This window comes from Botryllus schlosseri, chromosome 8, assembly GCF_051294905.1.
Source record: "Botryllus schlosseri isolate E-star chromosome 8, Bs_hap1, whole genome shotgun sequence".
Taxonomy (NCBI): domain Eukaryota; kingdom Metazoa; phylum Chordata; class Ascidiacea; order Stolidobranchia; family Styelidae; genus Botryllus; species Botryllus schlosseri.
Window position 1 is genome coordinate 15,508,806 of NC_137243.1, and position 15,865 is coordinate 15,524,670.

At 39.7% G+C, this 15,865-nt stretch overlaps 1 protein-coding gene across 1 annotated transcript; it reads right to left on the bottom strand.

Annotated features, from left to right (window-relative positions):
- Nucleotides 1-713: 713 nt before the first annotated feature.
- On the bottom strand, nt 714-15,641 carry LOC145444800 (gap junction beta-6 protein-like). Its single transcript, XM_080322815.1, has 6 exons — nt 15,416-15,641; nt 13,083-13,180; nt 4,572-4,709; nt 3,193-3,348; nt 2,732-2,868; nt 714-1,091 (listed from the first exon to the last, which is right to left on the bottom strand). The coding sequence occupies exons 1-6, from the start codon at nt 15,534-15,536 to the stop codon at nt 761-763; spliced, it is 981 nt and encodes a 326-aa protein (XP_080178941.1). The 5' UTR covers nt 15,537-15,641; the 3' UTR covers nt 714-760.
- Nucleotides 15,642-15,865: the final 224 nt, after the last annotated feature.

Below are 15,865 nucleotides of genomic sequence, written 5' to 3' on the forward strand. Positions count from 1 at the left end.
ATCTTGAGGGACTATTTAATGGAAGTATTTCCTATAAAAATCTCAACATTTGTTAGAAATGTGCTGGATAATACATGCAATCAACCTACTCAGAATTGCTTCGTGGGACGTATGTTGACACCCCTGACTTGGAGGAAGAGAGAACGTTTACTTAGCTACTCTAATTTACTCTAATCGTGATAAGATAACGAGTTTGGCATATTTGGCAAATTGAATAGGAAACTGTATCATTTAGGAATTTTTCGCGGTACACATGAAATTGCTTCATCGATTGGGAAGCGCTCGTTTAGAATTGTAAGACTGGTCTTTGAATTGAATTGTAAGACTGGTCTCGGCGGCTTCAGCGCTAGGCGCTGCGCACTCTAGGATTGCGCGGAGAATAAAAATCAGTTGATCACCTAACGGTTTCCTCGCATATTCATCGTTGAAATAAAACGTCTGTGAAGAGGTCGAAAATAACCTGCCTTCCTTCCTCATACTGAAATTGCAAACTTGAATTTGTAGCCAACTATGCCACTGATAGGCACGATATCGCAATAAAAAATCTTCCTTCATCTCAGATGTATCATTGATTTATCTGTCATCAATTAAGTTACACGTAATATCTGTAGACATAATCTATGTGATCGTCGGGGATGACTGCCAATTGCCCAATGCCTATACTGCTTATGCATAAGCTACTTATCTGCCACATTCAAACATGACAAATATCGTAAAAATTACAGTGAATGTAATCAAACTTATGTTAGAATATAGCACGTTATCTACGATATCGTCTGTGAGTTCTGATTCCCCCTTGGTGGCGTCTGTCATGAACCGGGCGCAAAGCGGGCAGACTCGTAGCATTCGGGTAACCGTCCAGCTCTTCTTCGTAGTAGTCCACCCCAGGCGCGTACGGCACGTACGGTTGCGTGTCTTCGTCGAAATGAAACATCGGACCTTGGTCGGCATGCTTCGTGATGTCGTCACCGCGATCGCGCCACGCAGACGGGAATTTGGCTGTTATATGCCACAGCTCCATTAGATTGAGCATTACCATGATCATGCCTGTGGCGTAGAACACGCAAATCATCACCGATTTCTCCTTTGGCCTGTAAGTAAGTTCATTTTCATAAGTCTCCGTGAATTGAATTGAAGCTTATATCCGATGTGGACCTGGTTGTATGCTAACAGCAAGGTTTACCAAACTCTATGATCAAGGATCCTCAACCTTGCAATTCCGTTCGATGGGTGGTTAAAATAATAAAGCGAAAATTTAACTCTCCGAATTCGAACACCGCCATACAGCTAATCAACAGGCTTTAACATCTTCTAAAATCTGAATCAAATTTGAATGAGATATCTTAACACTATAACTAGAGTTGCATTTAAAACAAAAATCAATTTAAAACAAGCATGTTTAAAACAAGGCCCTTGTTTAAAACATTTTTTTATTTTTATTTTTTATGCCATAACGTAAAGAATATTAAATTGTGACGTGACGTCATAGTGGATTGACATTGACAATTGAAAATATAGCTTCTTTGATGAAATATCTACGTAGGCTACTACAGCTGCTAAACCGGCTATTTTGAGGTTTCCAACCATTCAATATAATTTACGTCGGCTATATCGGGTAGTAATCGTCCGTATAGGCTCATACAACATGTTTTTGGAAAGTATTTACACAATTATTGCATAGTCATAAAACTTTAAAACAAAATTAAAAAAGGCTTTTGTTTGAAACACTATTTAAAACATGTTTAAACAGGTGTTTTAAACAACCATTTGTTTTAAATGCAACCCCAACTATAACACTATTCGCCTGATATTGGCATTCAACATGACTTTTTATTACAGTTGTTAGACTATATATTATGTAGCCTACTTTCTCGCGGACAAATGAATTCAGAGTGTCTGCATGACCCTATATCTTCTATCAAATATACAATATAGAATAGGAAATTCCACGAACTTGAGACGAATTTTCCTGAAAATGTTCACGGAAATCATTCGTGAATCTGATCCTCAAAATAATGCATTTATATCATAGCGATCATATTGTGTGTATTCAGCTTTTTCTGGATGAGAGGAATAATAAAGGTGCGACTCTACCTCTATAAGTTAAACACCGAGGTCGACCATTCTAAGCTTCGCCGAGTTTTGTCAATATGTTCACATGAGTTGTGTAATCTGCACGTCCTTTTCACCAATGAGTCATCCACGAACCATGGTCAAATAACGTATACATTAGAATCACTTACCGGCGTATAAAAGATCTCTGAGGTATTCACATCCATCCGGAATTATACTCGAATAAAATTACGAATCAATACCAAGTAGCAAGTGGAAACCTATCGATGTTACAGTAAATTACGCAAATGCCAGTTTGCATAATTTTAGCTATCAGATATTAGCTCGAATATTTACCAAGGTTTGATCATGGATGAAGCAGAGTAGCCTACTGTAAATGACCCTCATCCTGAATTATCTGATTAACATGAAACGACATACATGCCGATTCTCGAATGGGTGTGCGGTCTATCAATACCATCCACTTCGGCGAACTGGTTTTCGGTGACAAATGCATCCTTATGTTTCTTTTCCTCCAAGTATGACTGAATGTGCGGAATAATTATGACAGAGCGTTTTCATGGTCGGAGAAATATATACTCTCTCTCTCTCTCTCTCTCTCTCTCTTTACAAAGTACTGGAACTGGAACATTGATAGATAAACTGCGAGCATTATTACCTGGAAACGAAGCAGTCCACGGCATTCGGACAAGGCCAATGCTGACACACGAATAATTCAGGCATCATGAATTTGAAAGTGTATATAAAATATTGACCGACCATGAATGCTATTTCGAGTATCGTACGAATCAGCACCTGTAAATACAAAACATTGTAGTGAAAGCATGCCTATTATGGTATATAGAAAATGGAAATATATATACGATATAATTATATAAATCTGTATTTAGCGACGTTCTGAATCCACATACTTCGTAGGGAGCAAGACGGATAAAGTTGTAATGAAAGGAAAATCTATGTAAATTTACAATTTACAAAGAGAGCGACTTCATGTACGCAAGGTGGATCTATAAATGCTTGGGTTGTAATCTCTCAGTTATTATGACAACATGGCGATACTATAATCGTGATTATATAGTGACTCTCTGCAGAATAGGACGAAATTAAAGTTACACGTACAGCCAAATAGTAAACAACAAATAGCATCGATGGCGTGTCTTGAGACAGCTTGGTCGCGACTGGCTTGTCATCATCATCATCATCATCGTCATCGTCACCATCGTTTCCGCCTGTCCTCACTGATGCTTGTCCCGCTTCTGAACTTTTCTTTTTATCCTGAATAAGTTGTTTAATTGAAGCGAAACTATACTTATTTTCCACAGTTTTGATGCATAGTCATTAGTCATGCATAGGAAGTAGAGGTACGGATAGAGAACAGGGCGATGTATCCGTTCCAATACGGTATAACTTGATATAATTGGAGAATTGCAAATATTCGTGGCACCGCATTCATTCTGCGTGAGCCGTCGTTCAATTTCCAAAGTTATCACCAGCGATTGACACGCAAATGTTAGCGACGCCGCGTTCCAATCTACTTCTACAAAAGTAGTCGATTGTTTTGCCAACATCGTCTATATTTCATGAAGTGGCTACCTTTGTAGACTTATTTCCACTTAGACTTCTACAACTTTCAATTCCATAGCTTCTCAAGCCAGACCACATATAATAGTCTATACTCTATGCATTGTACAGTTAAGATTTCAGATATAGCATAGGTTGGGAATTACATCCCTTTCGTGAGCAGAATTGCCACGACAGACAAATTGCTGATGATGACAGCAGGGCGATACGGACCCTGCCCGACGGTAACAGGTTGAACCTATTTTATTCGCCATTGGTCCTTCTGCGATGATCGTGAATATACATATTGCAATTTTGATAACTGTCACCGGTAATTTCGCAACAAAAGTCTCTACGCACAATCCACTTCTCTAAACTAGTCTTTTGATTACGTCTGAGACCTTACGTTGTATTTGTAATCGGGTATGAATTCATGCCATTACTTATACTTGTACCTGAGTACCAAACCGTGTATTTTGACCACCCCTGAAGATAACCAATGGACCTTACAACAAAGGTCTAAGATAGTAATGGTTTCCAACCTTTTTCGACTCATCGCCCCCTTAGCAAGCTCGACACAAATTTTCTCCCCCATATTTACTGATACGATAAAGAGGACATTTAAACGGGAAATTTATTCACCTAAGTCTGAACGCTGGTGAATGAAGGTCATTTTTCCGAGTATTAGGTACTAGGAGAACCGGTTTCCGCGTCACTTCCCGTTGAGTTTACCTTTTTTCGCGTCATTTGCAGAATGAGCCGGCTTCAAGTGCATTTTTTACCGTATTAAGTAACATTTTCGCCCCCTTGTTTCTCAAAATCGCCCACGTTGGGAGCTACTGGTGTATAGACATCCAAACGAAGCACCGATCGAGATTCTTAAGATCAGCAAATACGAATATATGCGAAGTGTGTAAATTTAAAATATTCCAACATACCAGTTCTTTGACGGATTTTTCGACATTTTTCCGGTTTTCCAACACAATCTCGAGTTTGTGTAGCTTGTGAGCCGTATATACAATGAATATCATCGATGGAAGTGCCGTGAACAGGATTTGAAGCATCCAATATCGAGTCTGAAACGCGTTTGTTTGGTAACAATGGATAGGGGAGATGTGGTACCGATGGTTCAAAAATTGGAAAATGATCGCTGGCCCCAAAATGTTCAGCCGAAAACAGCGGGTCTTTTGCTGGCTCAGCACTTTGATACAAGCTCTACCGATCGCGCACATATACATGAATATCCGTCTTTTCAAAAAATATTTATGGACGTTCAAAATTTGTTGCTCGAACGTGTCATCGGTCCCCACCCGGTGGGTCCAATGGCACACGACCCGGGGACCTATGACACATATACCCTAAATACCTCAGATGTGGCAACTTTTCTTGCTCAGTATTATAATCTAAGCTACAGTAAGCCAAAGAAGAATGTTTGATCGCGACCGTCAAAAAATAGAATAAATATTAACTCAAATGTTGTCATAAAATCACGTTCCGATTTAGGCTCGGACTTATAAATTTGAGGGTACATACATATTGCCCGAAAATCGACAGTGTGACTTCCAAATGCCTCGTTATAGCGATAAAACATCATATGCAATTAGTACATAAAGATTTTCTGTACGTCGGCATGTTTCATTTGTTTTATGATTAGTATGCTTGATTATTTTGCTTGATTTGGCTATTGTATCATCGGTCCCCACCCTACGAATTTTATACATGAATCGAAAAAAATTCCACTCAAGGAAAGTACTGAAAAAATAATAGGTGCCATTATATAGCCTGATACAAGCCCTGCACTTCACAATAAAAATGATTGCCGCTTCGTTCGTGTTGAAGGTTACAAAGAAAATGTATATGTCGATATAAATTTACTTTACACCCCCCAAAACAAAAAACATCTGTGAGAGACCCCATAGTTCGCGCACGTCGAATTTTTTTGTATGTGAGGAAAGATTTTGCCAGCAAGCAATTGTAGACAAGTTCACGGAGTGTAATCATGGAATTATCATAGAGAATTTTCAAAGTATTTTCGGTCCCAGTGATCCATCGGTACCACATCTCCCCTATAACTATAATGGGCTGGAATCTACCTATTTATGAACCATTTCGAAATATGTTTACCATACCATCGCAAGACTGGAAGCGATAAGTTGATACAATTGAGTTTTATTGGCGGTTATATCTATTTTATACGACTTCATACCTCGCCCCGTTCGCTACCCCACTGTAACCAGGGCATGATATGGTATGGAGGTATGGTAAGGCGTAGGGCAGAGGTCTCAAACACGCGGCCCGCGGGCCGCATGCGGCCCGCCAGAGCATTTTGTGCGGCCCGCGACGACATTTTTGATTTTTAATAATTTGACAATATATAAGTGTCACGTATATCTTTTCAGATTATAAAGTGTAAATTCCCTCTAAATTTGCCCTGAAAGCCTGAAACTATTCATCAAACTTCACCATCACATCAATTGCAGACGCATACCATGCAGTGGAAGATTCACTATTTCGCCACATTTTCACTTCATGATGATAAAACCTGACCCTTCGACGACTCGTGACTAGAATTTGTGAGTTGGATTTGGACGCGACCTTTCTTAAAATTACTCGAACTCGGGCTGAATCGATGAAAAAATGAAAATGACTCGAGTGGACTTGGAGTGACTCGGAATGCCGTGAATTTGTTAGAATCGTGGACGCAACAAACTAATCGCGTGTCATGGGAATAAATAAATCAGAAGGTCGCAGTTCGGTATATCGCTAACTAAGCAAGTAGTTATGGCAAACAGTGGCAATCTATTAGTTACATCTTAGGTCGCTTAGTCGCTGAACCATGTTATTAAGGCCACTTCAAGGTACCGAGTACCGTAGTGGTAGGCTCAAACGATGGGTCGTTCTGCGTTCCGACATTCTTATTACTAGGACTCATTCAGTAATATATTGATGTTATATTCATATATTTTTCCGTTCCTATTTTCGAAGATATTTGACCATGAGATTAATAGCCTACTTATCTGGAGTATACCCGAATCCTGGATTGGAATTACACTGCTCAACCCAAAAATGTTGTCATATTTGATTCGAAATATCAACAGGCGATAACGTTAATGATGACATTATACATTTGTCCGCTCATATCGTGTCTATATTTTATAATTAATATATATCAAGGACAACAAAAATTCTATTCAAATAGTTATAAATGTGATGATTTTTTTCCTGCCAGGTCTAGATTGATACAAGAGTAAATCACATTTTGACGATGTGTGTTTATTGTCAGCCTGCTGAATCGGCTCACTTTCAATAGGGTCCATCAAACCATCAGGTGTCGCCAGACTTTAGGTGGTAACCGCCGTTGTTACGTACGCGGTTGCCGTTATCAGAAACCTGTAGGTTACTTTCTCGGTTGTGTAAGGGTATTTTATACGGAAATAATGGCTACAACATATTCTACGTGGACCGTGAGGTCGCTATAAAATGAACTAAAACTTTGAAAACTTCTGGTGCTGAGCTGGTAGCCGACATTTAGTTGACAATTTCACATTCTCACCTAGTTATCAAATCGGCCTTATTTCCTTCCGTAGAAGCTTTCTGAAGTTTTAGTTCATTTTATAGCGAGCTCACGGTCCACGTAGAATATGTTGTAGCCATTATTTCCATATAAAATACCCTTACACAATCGAGAAAGTAATCTACAGGTTTCTGAATACGGCAACCGCATACGTAACAAAGGCGGTTACCACCTAAAGTCTGGCGACACCTAGTGGTTTGATGGACCCTATTGGACAATTCCATCCCGTCATATAAAGCCTACTTAGCAAGACATATAATACCCCTATATATGCTGCGGCCCGCGGCGCCGTCAAAACTGGAAAACTGGCCCGCGAGGACATTTGAGTTTGAGACCTCTGGCGTAGGGTATGTAACGAAATTTCGGTATGGAATATGGAAGAGTGCAAGTATATGATATGGACAGGGATATATAGAACTCCGGGATGGCTGACTCTGTCGATTGCGTCATCGCGGTCATACACAAGTAGGGTCATTTTCGCGCTTTCGCTTCAGATTGGATTGCTGACAGCGCTTTGTCTGTGCATAACTTGGAGACTTGGAATTGCCTTTCTAGTCTGATGATTGGTGGTGGATGATTATGATGTCAATATATAAACGTTTATAAAGCTAGAGGACTTATGTGATGTTCAGGTAGTTGATCATTTTAGCAGTATTGGTTGCGTAACTTCAGCTGCAGGTTATCATCGGCACTACCGGTATGCCGAATGCCGGCACGATATATCGCTGGTATTCGGAATATCTCCGCTTATCAAGTATGTTTTGCTACATTGATAAGCGTAAGTGCATATCAGGATGTAGCAGATTGTTGAGAATTATCATTTCAGGATGATTTTAGTATTGATTACGTTATGCTTTTAAGACTGATCTGATGCTATAGAATTGCATAATAAGCTCAAGTCCTAGGCTGTACGGTGTCCAGTACAGTGACTGCCGCCAGTTTACAGTGACTTCGTCTGTCAGGATTTTATGCAATAGGTTAATTAATGATTACAGTTTATCCATGCTAAGTTCCTAATTGTAGAACATGATGCAGAACAAGGGAAAGGAAGGAGTATCGAACGAGCCTAACGATTCTATACCTACCCATGGTTTCCCAGAAGACAGAATTATATAGTTGTATAGGGTGAAATGACCAAGAACTGCAGCCTCTAAGTACCAGTATGCAAGTTGCATTGCAGTCAGACAGCCAGGATGTAAAATACAAACCCTTGGTGCATGATAGTGGTACAATACAATACATGGTATTTATAAGGTTTCATAATTGTATAACAGTCCAAGCACCATATAAATTCAATCTGTCTTTACAGGTACCGATAGGGATAGTGATACATAAATATGTTTGGTAATGACTGGCAATCAAATGCCACTATCCTGGAAAGATACCTCCGTTGCAGTGAACTGTAAGGAATGGCGGACACAAAATATAGCCATGGCATTTGCTGGCCACTTAAATTTTTCAAGATACAAGACAGGACTATTCATCACATCAATCGACTTGATGTTGGCCACTCCCTCATGATCATAACTCTATCATCAGGATGTGGCAATGGGGAAAAGCTTGTAGGCCTATGTGGCGAAGGAAGATTAAACTCTTGAAACTGCATCAAGTTTAAAAGGTTTTGTCAAATACTTGCAACTCATCCAGGACCTCTCCTCAGCATGCATGGGTAAGTTTGTCTGATTCTGGTGAGCTGTATCAAATGAAGGATTGAAATCCATCTAAATAAATTGAATATATTGTCGTGTGTGTGTGTGTGTGTGTGTGTGTGTGTGTGTCGAGCGAATCAACTGCTTATGGCTTGAGACACTATGCTATAGAAAAGGTCATCCTGCCATTTTATTAACTGTGCATTTTGTCGACATTATACTCAATAGTTGGAATATTATGGCATTAGTTAAATCAGTGGTTGTCATTTCTCCACCAACTTCAGTTTGACTGTTTGATTGCCTTTGAAAAAAATACCAGCAGCTTGCTTATCAGTTTTCTAACCCTCCTCTATTCTACTGCTGAAGATCCCTAAATTGTACTGTCCAAATTTCTTAATAGTCTTATAGCTTTCACATATAATTGCTTCTAAAAGAGGTGTAGGATAATTCATTCCGTACACTTGCAGCATTGCGATGTTGCATTCTCTAATGGACATGCGTCCAGCTTCATGAATTTGGAATTGAGATATAAAAATCTAACATATTTGGCGGTTGAGAACCACTGGGTTGAATCCCCAGATCAAGCTATTCTTAAATATTGTGTTCATGGTTGATTTGTATCTCTAAATTAATAATTTTTGTTGCAGATTCCTGAAGCGAAAAGCGACGTTTCATCCTCTACAGCACATCATCAGTGGATATGCTGCTATACTATACTTGCGTTATCATCTTCATATATTGGCTTCGAACTGGAAATTTGGGTCTTGTATCTCAGCAGCGACAATTTTAATATGTACTCAGCCCATTGAATCAGTTATCAGCATGTCCAGAAATCTTCGAGAGAGAGAGATGATATTCTTTTTCGCCTGCACCATCGAGATGCTTTGACGGTGGAGATGCGATACGACCGTAAGGTCACCTAGTCTGCACCCACGTTTTTTCTCTCCATGCTATATCCGTGGATGCTGAGCGCCTAGCAGGATAGCCGTGGATGCTAAGCACCTAGCAGGATAGCCGCGCATACCAGTTTTCGAGTCTTTGTTCTGACCCGGCCAGGAATCGAACCCACGACCTACCGATCAGAAGCCGGACCGCATCACCATTACACATAATTTCCAATACTTGCGAATTAGTATCGAACCCTTCAGAAGCTTGATCCGGGATGTATTGCTACTGCACAGCAAAATGACGATAGAGCTCAGCAATGTCTATCGACAAAAAATGGGGCATGGTGTAGTATTCAAAATAGCGTTTACAATTCATAGTCTCAATCATCATATATTTACTCTTTCCTGCTTGACTTATTACTTTTCCCCAAATACTTTTCAAAAATATCACCTCCACCGAAAAAGTTTGTAAAACAATGTCTTGAACGTTTAGAAAATCCTGATTTTCTTTATTATCCACCTTTCTATGTATTACCCTCTGTAAAGTTAGGCTAATTTGAAGTGTACAACTGTATTCATGATTTACTGAATGAAATTGCTGATATTGAACGTTGTCAGAGTTTGCTTATTTGTCTATATAGCATAAAGATTGAGGTATGGGAAGACCCATGTTTTCTAGAATGTCTTGCTTGCTCACCAGGAAGGCGGCAAAAGGTGAAGGAACCTGATTATGTAATCACCTACATCACTAACTTGCGAAAAATTGAAGATTTCGAGGTAGATTGCAGCTTGATATATAGCCCTACTTATGTATAGGCCAAAAAGAAGTCAGCCATCCCGGAGTTCTATATATCCCTGGATATGGAATGGAAATTTCACAAGTATGGTACGAAATGTTCTTTCCATACTTCCATACCTTTCCCATACTTTGGCAGTTTTGCCAGAATTATTGACAATGATCCTATACTTTCGATTTGTCAAATTGATTGCATACCTCAGAAAATCGCTCACTGTCGATGTTCATATCCCAAATTGAGATTTATCACTCACCAACCCCGGTCGACATCTATTTGAAGATCACAAAGTAGCGCTACGCGCATATGAAAGAAAATAATATTAATATTGAATATTCAAATCAAATCAAATCTAAATATCGTAAAATCGAATGATATTCGACCGCTGTCGCGTTGCAATTTGCATTTTGCTTATCGTAACTTCCACTCCGTTAACTACCAAGGGAGTTTTAAAATCAGAGATTCTGAAAATGTAAAAGTTACATGAATATTTTTATACATTTGTTGAACTTGGAAATAATTTTCTGCGCTTTGGTAGGATGATCATCACGCAATATCTATTTGACATAACCATCATTGTACTTCAAAATTATGTAGCTTGTCTTGGAGCGACGTTACGATATGCCGGCCTCCCACACGCATTAAACTTTATGAAATTTTGGTTACCTCTGATAAAAGAATAGACACCCTGATCTTGGCTAATGAATCTAATGTGAGGCCCACAGATTGGCGGGAAAATTGACATTTGATCCGCTGTATCAAAATGACTGTAGTGGTGTAAATTTATATTCTAAGATATATTCTAATGCAGTGGTTTCGAACCGGTGGCTAATTTAGTGGTTTATAGTCTGGTATAGACTTACTTGTAAAATAAATCACATTATTAACCTCGTTTATTAAAAGTCTATGAAATGCCGATCGTATCTCTAATATTTAGGCCTATTAGATCATTTGCAATTCAGCAATTCGTAATATCAGTAGGGCTGGGCTAGTGCGGAGCATGAGCCGGATTGGATATCCGGCCGGAATTTTTCAATTTTGGCCGGACCGGATCGGAGCCGGATCAGTACTTTTTCTGATACGACCGGAGCCGGATCAGTACTTTTTTGATAAGACCGGAATCTTTATCGATAAGCATGACGTTTGTAACCAAATAAATGCCAACCAACCACACGCAAGTAACCGTCAAGTCAGTCCGAACATAAACGAGCCATATTTATAAATTCATGGAACCACCGTGCCGTGTTGGGCAGGATTTCCGGCCGGATCTTTTCATTTTCAGCCGGAGCCGGATTGGAGCCGGATCAGTACTTTTTCCTGATACGGCCGGAGCCGGATCGGAGCCGGACCGGAGAATTTACAAACCGGATCGGAGCCGGACCAGAGAATTTGTCGATCCGCTCCGCACTAGGCTGGGCACAATGATTCGAGTACTCGAATCTGAATCGAGTATTAATTTTAATGATTCGAGTCGAGTAGTAAAAGACGATTTTTTCGAGTACTGAAATTATACGCTCCTCGCCACTGAAAGTTCATTTATCAACGAGAATTATAGTTTCGATATCAAATTTTCACTGTTAAAGTCTTGAAATCTTGATTGGCCGTATCGTAGCATACGGACCATATAGTACAAAGGTACGAACGTTACTGGAAATAGCACATTTTCGAAGTCATGATCATCCCATAACATTGCGCCAAGTGCAATGAAATCGGTATGGTCGAAAAAATACCAAAGTATCTTCGATGCGATGGATAAGGGGCATTATATTCTTTGTGGTCGCATAAAAGGTACATATTTGAACTTTGACATATTACATTCTGTTATGACGTCATCACGAGTGATACTCGATTACTCGACTCGACTCGAAGCATATTACGCGATTTAGAATCGAATCACTCAGGTACTCGATTTTGCCCAGCCCTAATTATCAGTGCCTCCAATTAGCGAGAATTGATTGGACAGCGGCACGCGATCTCCCGTTGCTATTTAGTCGCATGCGAAATTGTGTGATTGAAATCACCTGATTCGTTTTAATAAGAGTTCATATGTATGTGAATAATATGTATTCAGAGAGACCGCGGACTCGATTGTCATTGTCATAGGACAGTTTTCTGAATTTGAATTTAGCCCTGCAAATTATTTTACAACAGATTGTGATACGATGCATTATGAGCAAAAATAAACACAATCAATTATGACGTATATACGGATGAATCAAAGCAAAGAGACGGCCTGTTCTTGCATGCTTACATGCGGTGTCGTACTTTTCTAGTGACTTCGTTACTGTGATCACAAATTTTTCAAAACCAGTGCAGGTGATCTTGCTACTCGATTTTCCTAAAAGCTTTAAAAGTTCATTCAACAAATCCCCAAAGGTTTCATGACACTGCTTCGATGGTCCCTCATAATGACCACTGCGTGGACCTTGCACGAAAACTACAGTTTATAGCTTAGCTATACTGTATACAACACTGATGTGTTGCATCTCATGTTTGTTTAAAACGCGAGTAAAACCAGTAGGCCTGCTCCTAAATGCAAGCTTACCAGAGAAATCGGGCTGTATTCGTTAAAACAAACGTTCGAACAACCGGGTGATAGCGTGTTGCATACAAATTCTTCTTGAGAGTCGTCCCACACGTCATCTGAATGCACAAATCAGTGAATTAGTCGGTAATAGGAAATAGGCTTATTACATTTTGTGAAATCTCCTAAAGGTGATTGATGCATGGTCAATGGTCATTGGTCGAAGCAATGCTTAAATTGGGAGTTCAAGTAATGGCGCATAGGCCTACAAAACCATACTTCTACGGACCTAAAGATAGCGTTGCTCGGCTGCTGCTGATATGAGTTGCTAATATTTCATTTGCGCTAGCGCAGTGGTTACCAACGTGCGCGATAACCCCCCCCCCCCCCAGTGGGCGATTTGGAGGAAGAACGGGTCGAAAATACCAAATGGGCCACTGGAGGGGGCGAAATGTTGGAACGTCCTGTGAGATATATTTAATGAACACGGCACGTGAAAATGACTTATTCTGCATCATATAACACGAAAGTTTACTAAAAAAATGTCAACTCGATGGAAAGTATAGACGCTCACACCGGTTTACCGAGCATCTACTCGAAAAAAATGATCCTTTTTAGTCAATTCACCTGTTATCAGAGTTAGGAGAATAAATTTTTCGCATTTATGTCCTCTTTTTCGAATCCGTAAATATTGGGGGGAGGGTCGAAAATTTGTGTCGAGCTTGATAAGGGGGCGTTGATTCGAAAAGGGTTGGGAACCAATGCGCTAATCGCAACGGCTTACGTGTATTTCAGGTATACGTATGTTACGTTACAGTGGTTGGGAACCTATGGCTCGCGAGCCAATGGCTCTTTTGGGTGACATGGCTCTTTGACAATTTTTTAATTTTAATTTTGTACACAATCCATCAAAATCGCAGCAACTTGTTAGTAAATTGTTATGACGGCCAGAATCATTAATCTCGTGGCAGCATGAACATATCTGTGAGAGGTCAAGATAATGGGCCATCCATGGTTAGGGTCTTGTACCCCCACCCCACCTCTTTCTAAAATCCCCAAGATTAAGTTGCTGTCGCGCCGACGACTCACACCACTCGCAAATTCAATTTACCCGCCTCGAAATCTTGGATTGCACGATACCTTGATTGATCAAACGTGGCGACGCTTGGAGCACAATGTAGTTTTCAAATACACATTGTCTTCCTGATCTACGCCTACAAATAAAGTGTCTTGGAAGTGACATTCACATTAAAAAATTCCAATTGAAAACAGCGCCTTAACTATTTATGTTCTTAATTGGTAAGTAGTTTTCTAGCACCGCCGTGAAAAATGTACGCAACGTCATGCTACGCCGAATACTTTAGAAGTCGGTCAATGTTTAAATTTTCGGAATCATCGTAATAATTAGTTTTGATTAATATCAGTGATTATAAATTCTAAGCTATTTACGATAAGTTGCGCTCTCGCAGGTGAGACATGGCTTTACTTTTTCCGTGCTTTATTTTCGAACAATAAATATGAAAATTCCGTGATTGTGGGAATAAAAATATTTAAAATCTAGTCATTCATAAATATCGATAGAAAATACCAATCATCATTGCAGTTTTCACAATTTTCCTTCAATGCCTCACTTGCCCCCACTAGCCCCACGTCACTGACGTATCACACCCTGCCATGGGTATGTACTGGTACAGTGACCATGTTTGGCTCCACCTATACTCATATGGGCAAAAATATGGCGCATGCTACGACTGACGAACCCCATATATTGGTGCTATATCAATACGTCATGAATTTTCAACTGTGACGTAGCATGTTGATGGACCTGTATGGCTCTTTGAGAGTTACAGTTGGGAATATTGGCTTGGGTGAATATGTCTCTTCGGTCGAAAAATATTCCCGACCCCTGTTTTACGAGAAGCATAATATTCGTTATGGCACAATTTAGTTTTATTCTCAGCATGTTCTAGATACTTGAAAGGGCCATTTTAATCAAGATATATGAATACCATCATGCAGTCACCCACGTATGTATATATATTGGGTTGACATACCCTCTGTATTTTTGACTTCTGTCCTTATTGTGTTATTTGTGTACCTATTTGCGGCAAGTTTGACCTTATTTTCGGCAATTACTCCGTTATAACCTTTTTTAGCAATCAGTATACGAAAAAGACCGCGAACAGGACACATTAGGACTGCGCAAGAGTGTGTTGACCAGTTCTCGTAGGCTCCGGTTGACCTTTATCATCATAAATAATTTCGCGTTTGTTTGACAGTCCTCATACGAATCTATATTCATTATTCAATCTGAAGATTAGTAGCCTAGCTATAATTACTGTCTCGCAGCATACCTGATATCGAGGTTGCAATCAGTAGCCGAAGAATGAACACCGATGTCACCCATAATTTCTCTATCATTGTCGACTGCTCCGCACTTTGTTCGATAAGCTTTTCCATTAAATGCCAACCCATTTTTATTGTCTTTATATTCCGTTTCAAATGATGAATAATAAATTAAGTAGTACACCTAGATTTGTAGGCTTATACAAAATTATTCAATTGGTTGGAATAAGAAGTTACATTATGGTGTAATTCTACTTAAGCAAACACGGTCAGACATGATATATCCGCCATAGTTGCTGCTCAATCGGCAATGCGAAATACAAATTGAGCCTTCATGTCGCTTGGTTCCCTGGATGAAGAAATCATGAATTCGCTTTTGATGGAAACGTTAATTAGCTGGAACGCCAACTGTCGAATATAAACTTAAATATAGCAATGCAATTCGGCAAAGCCATGTG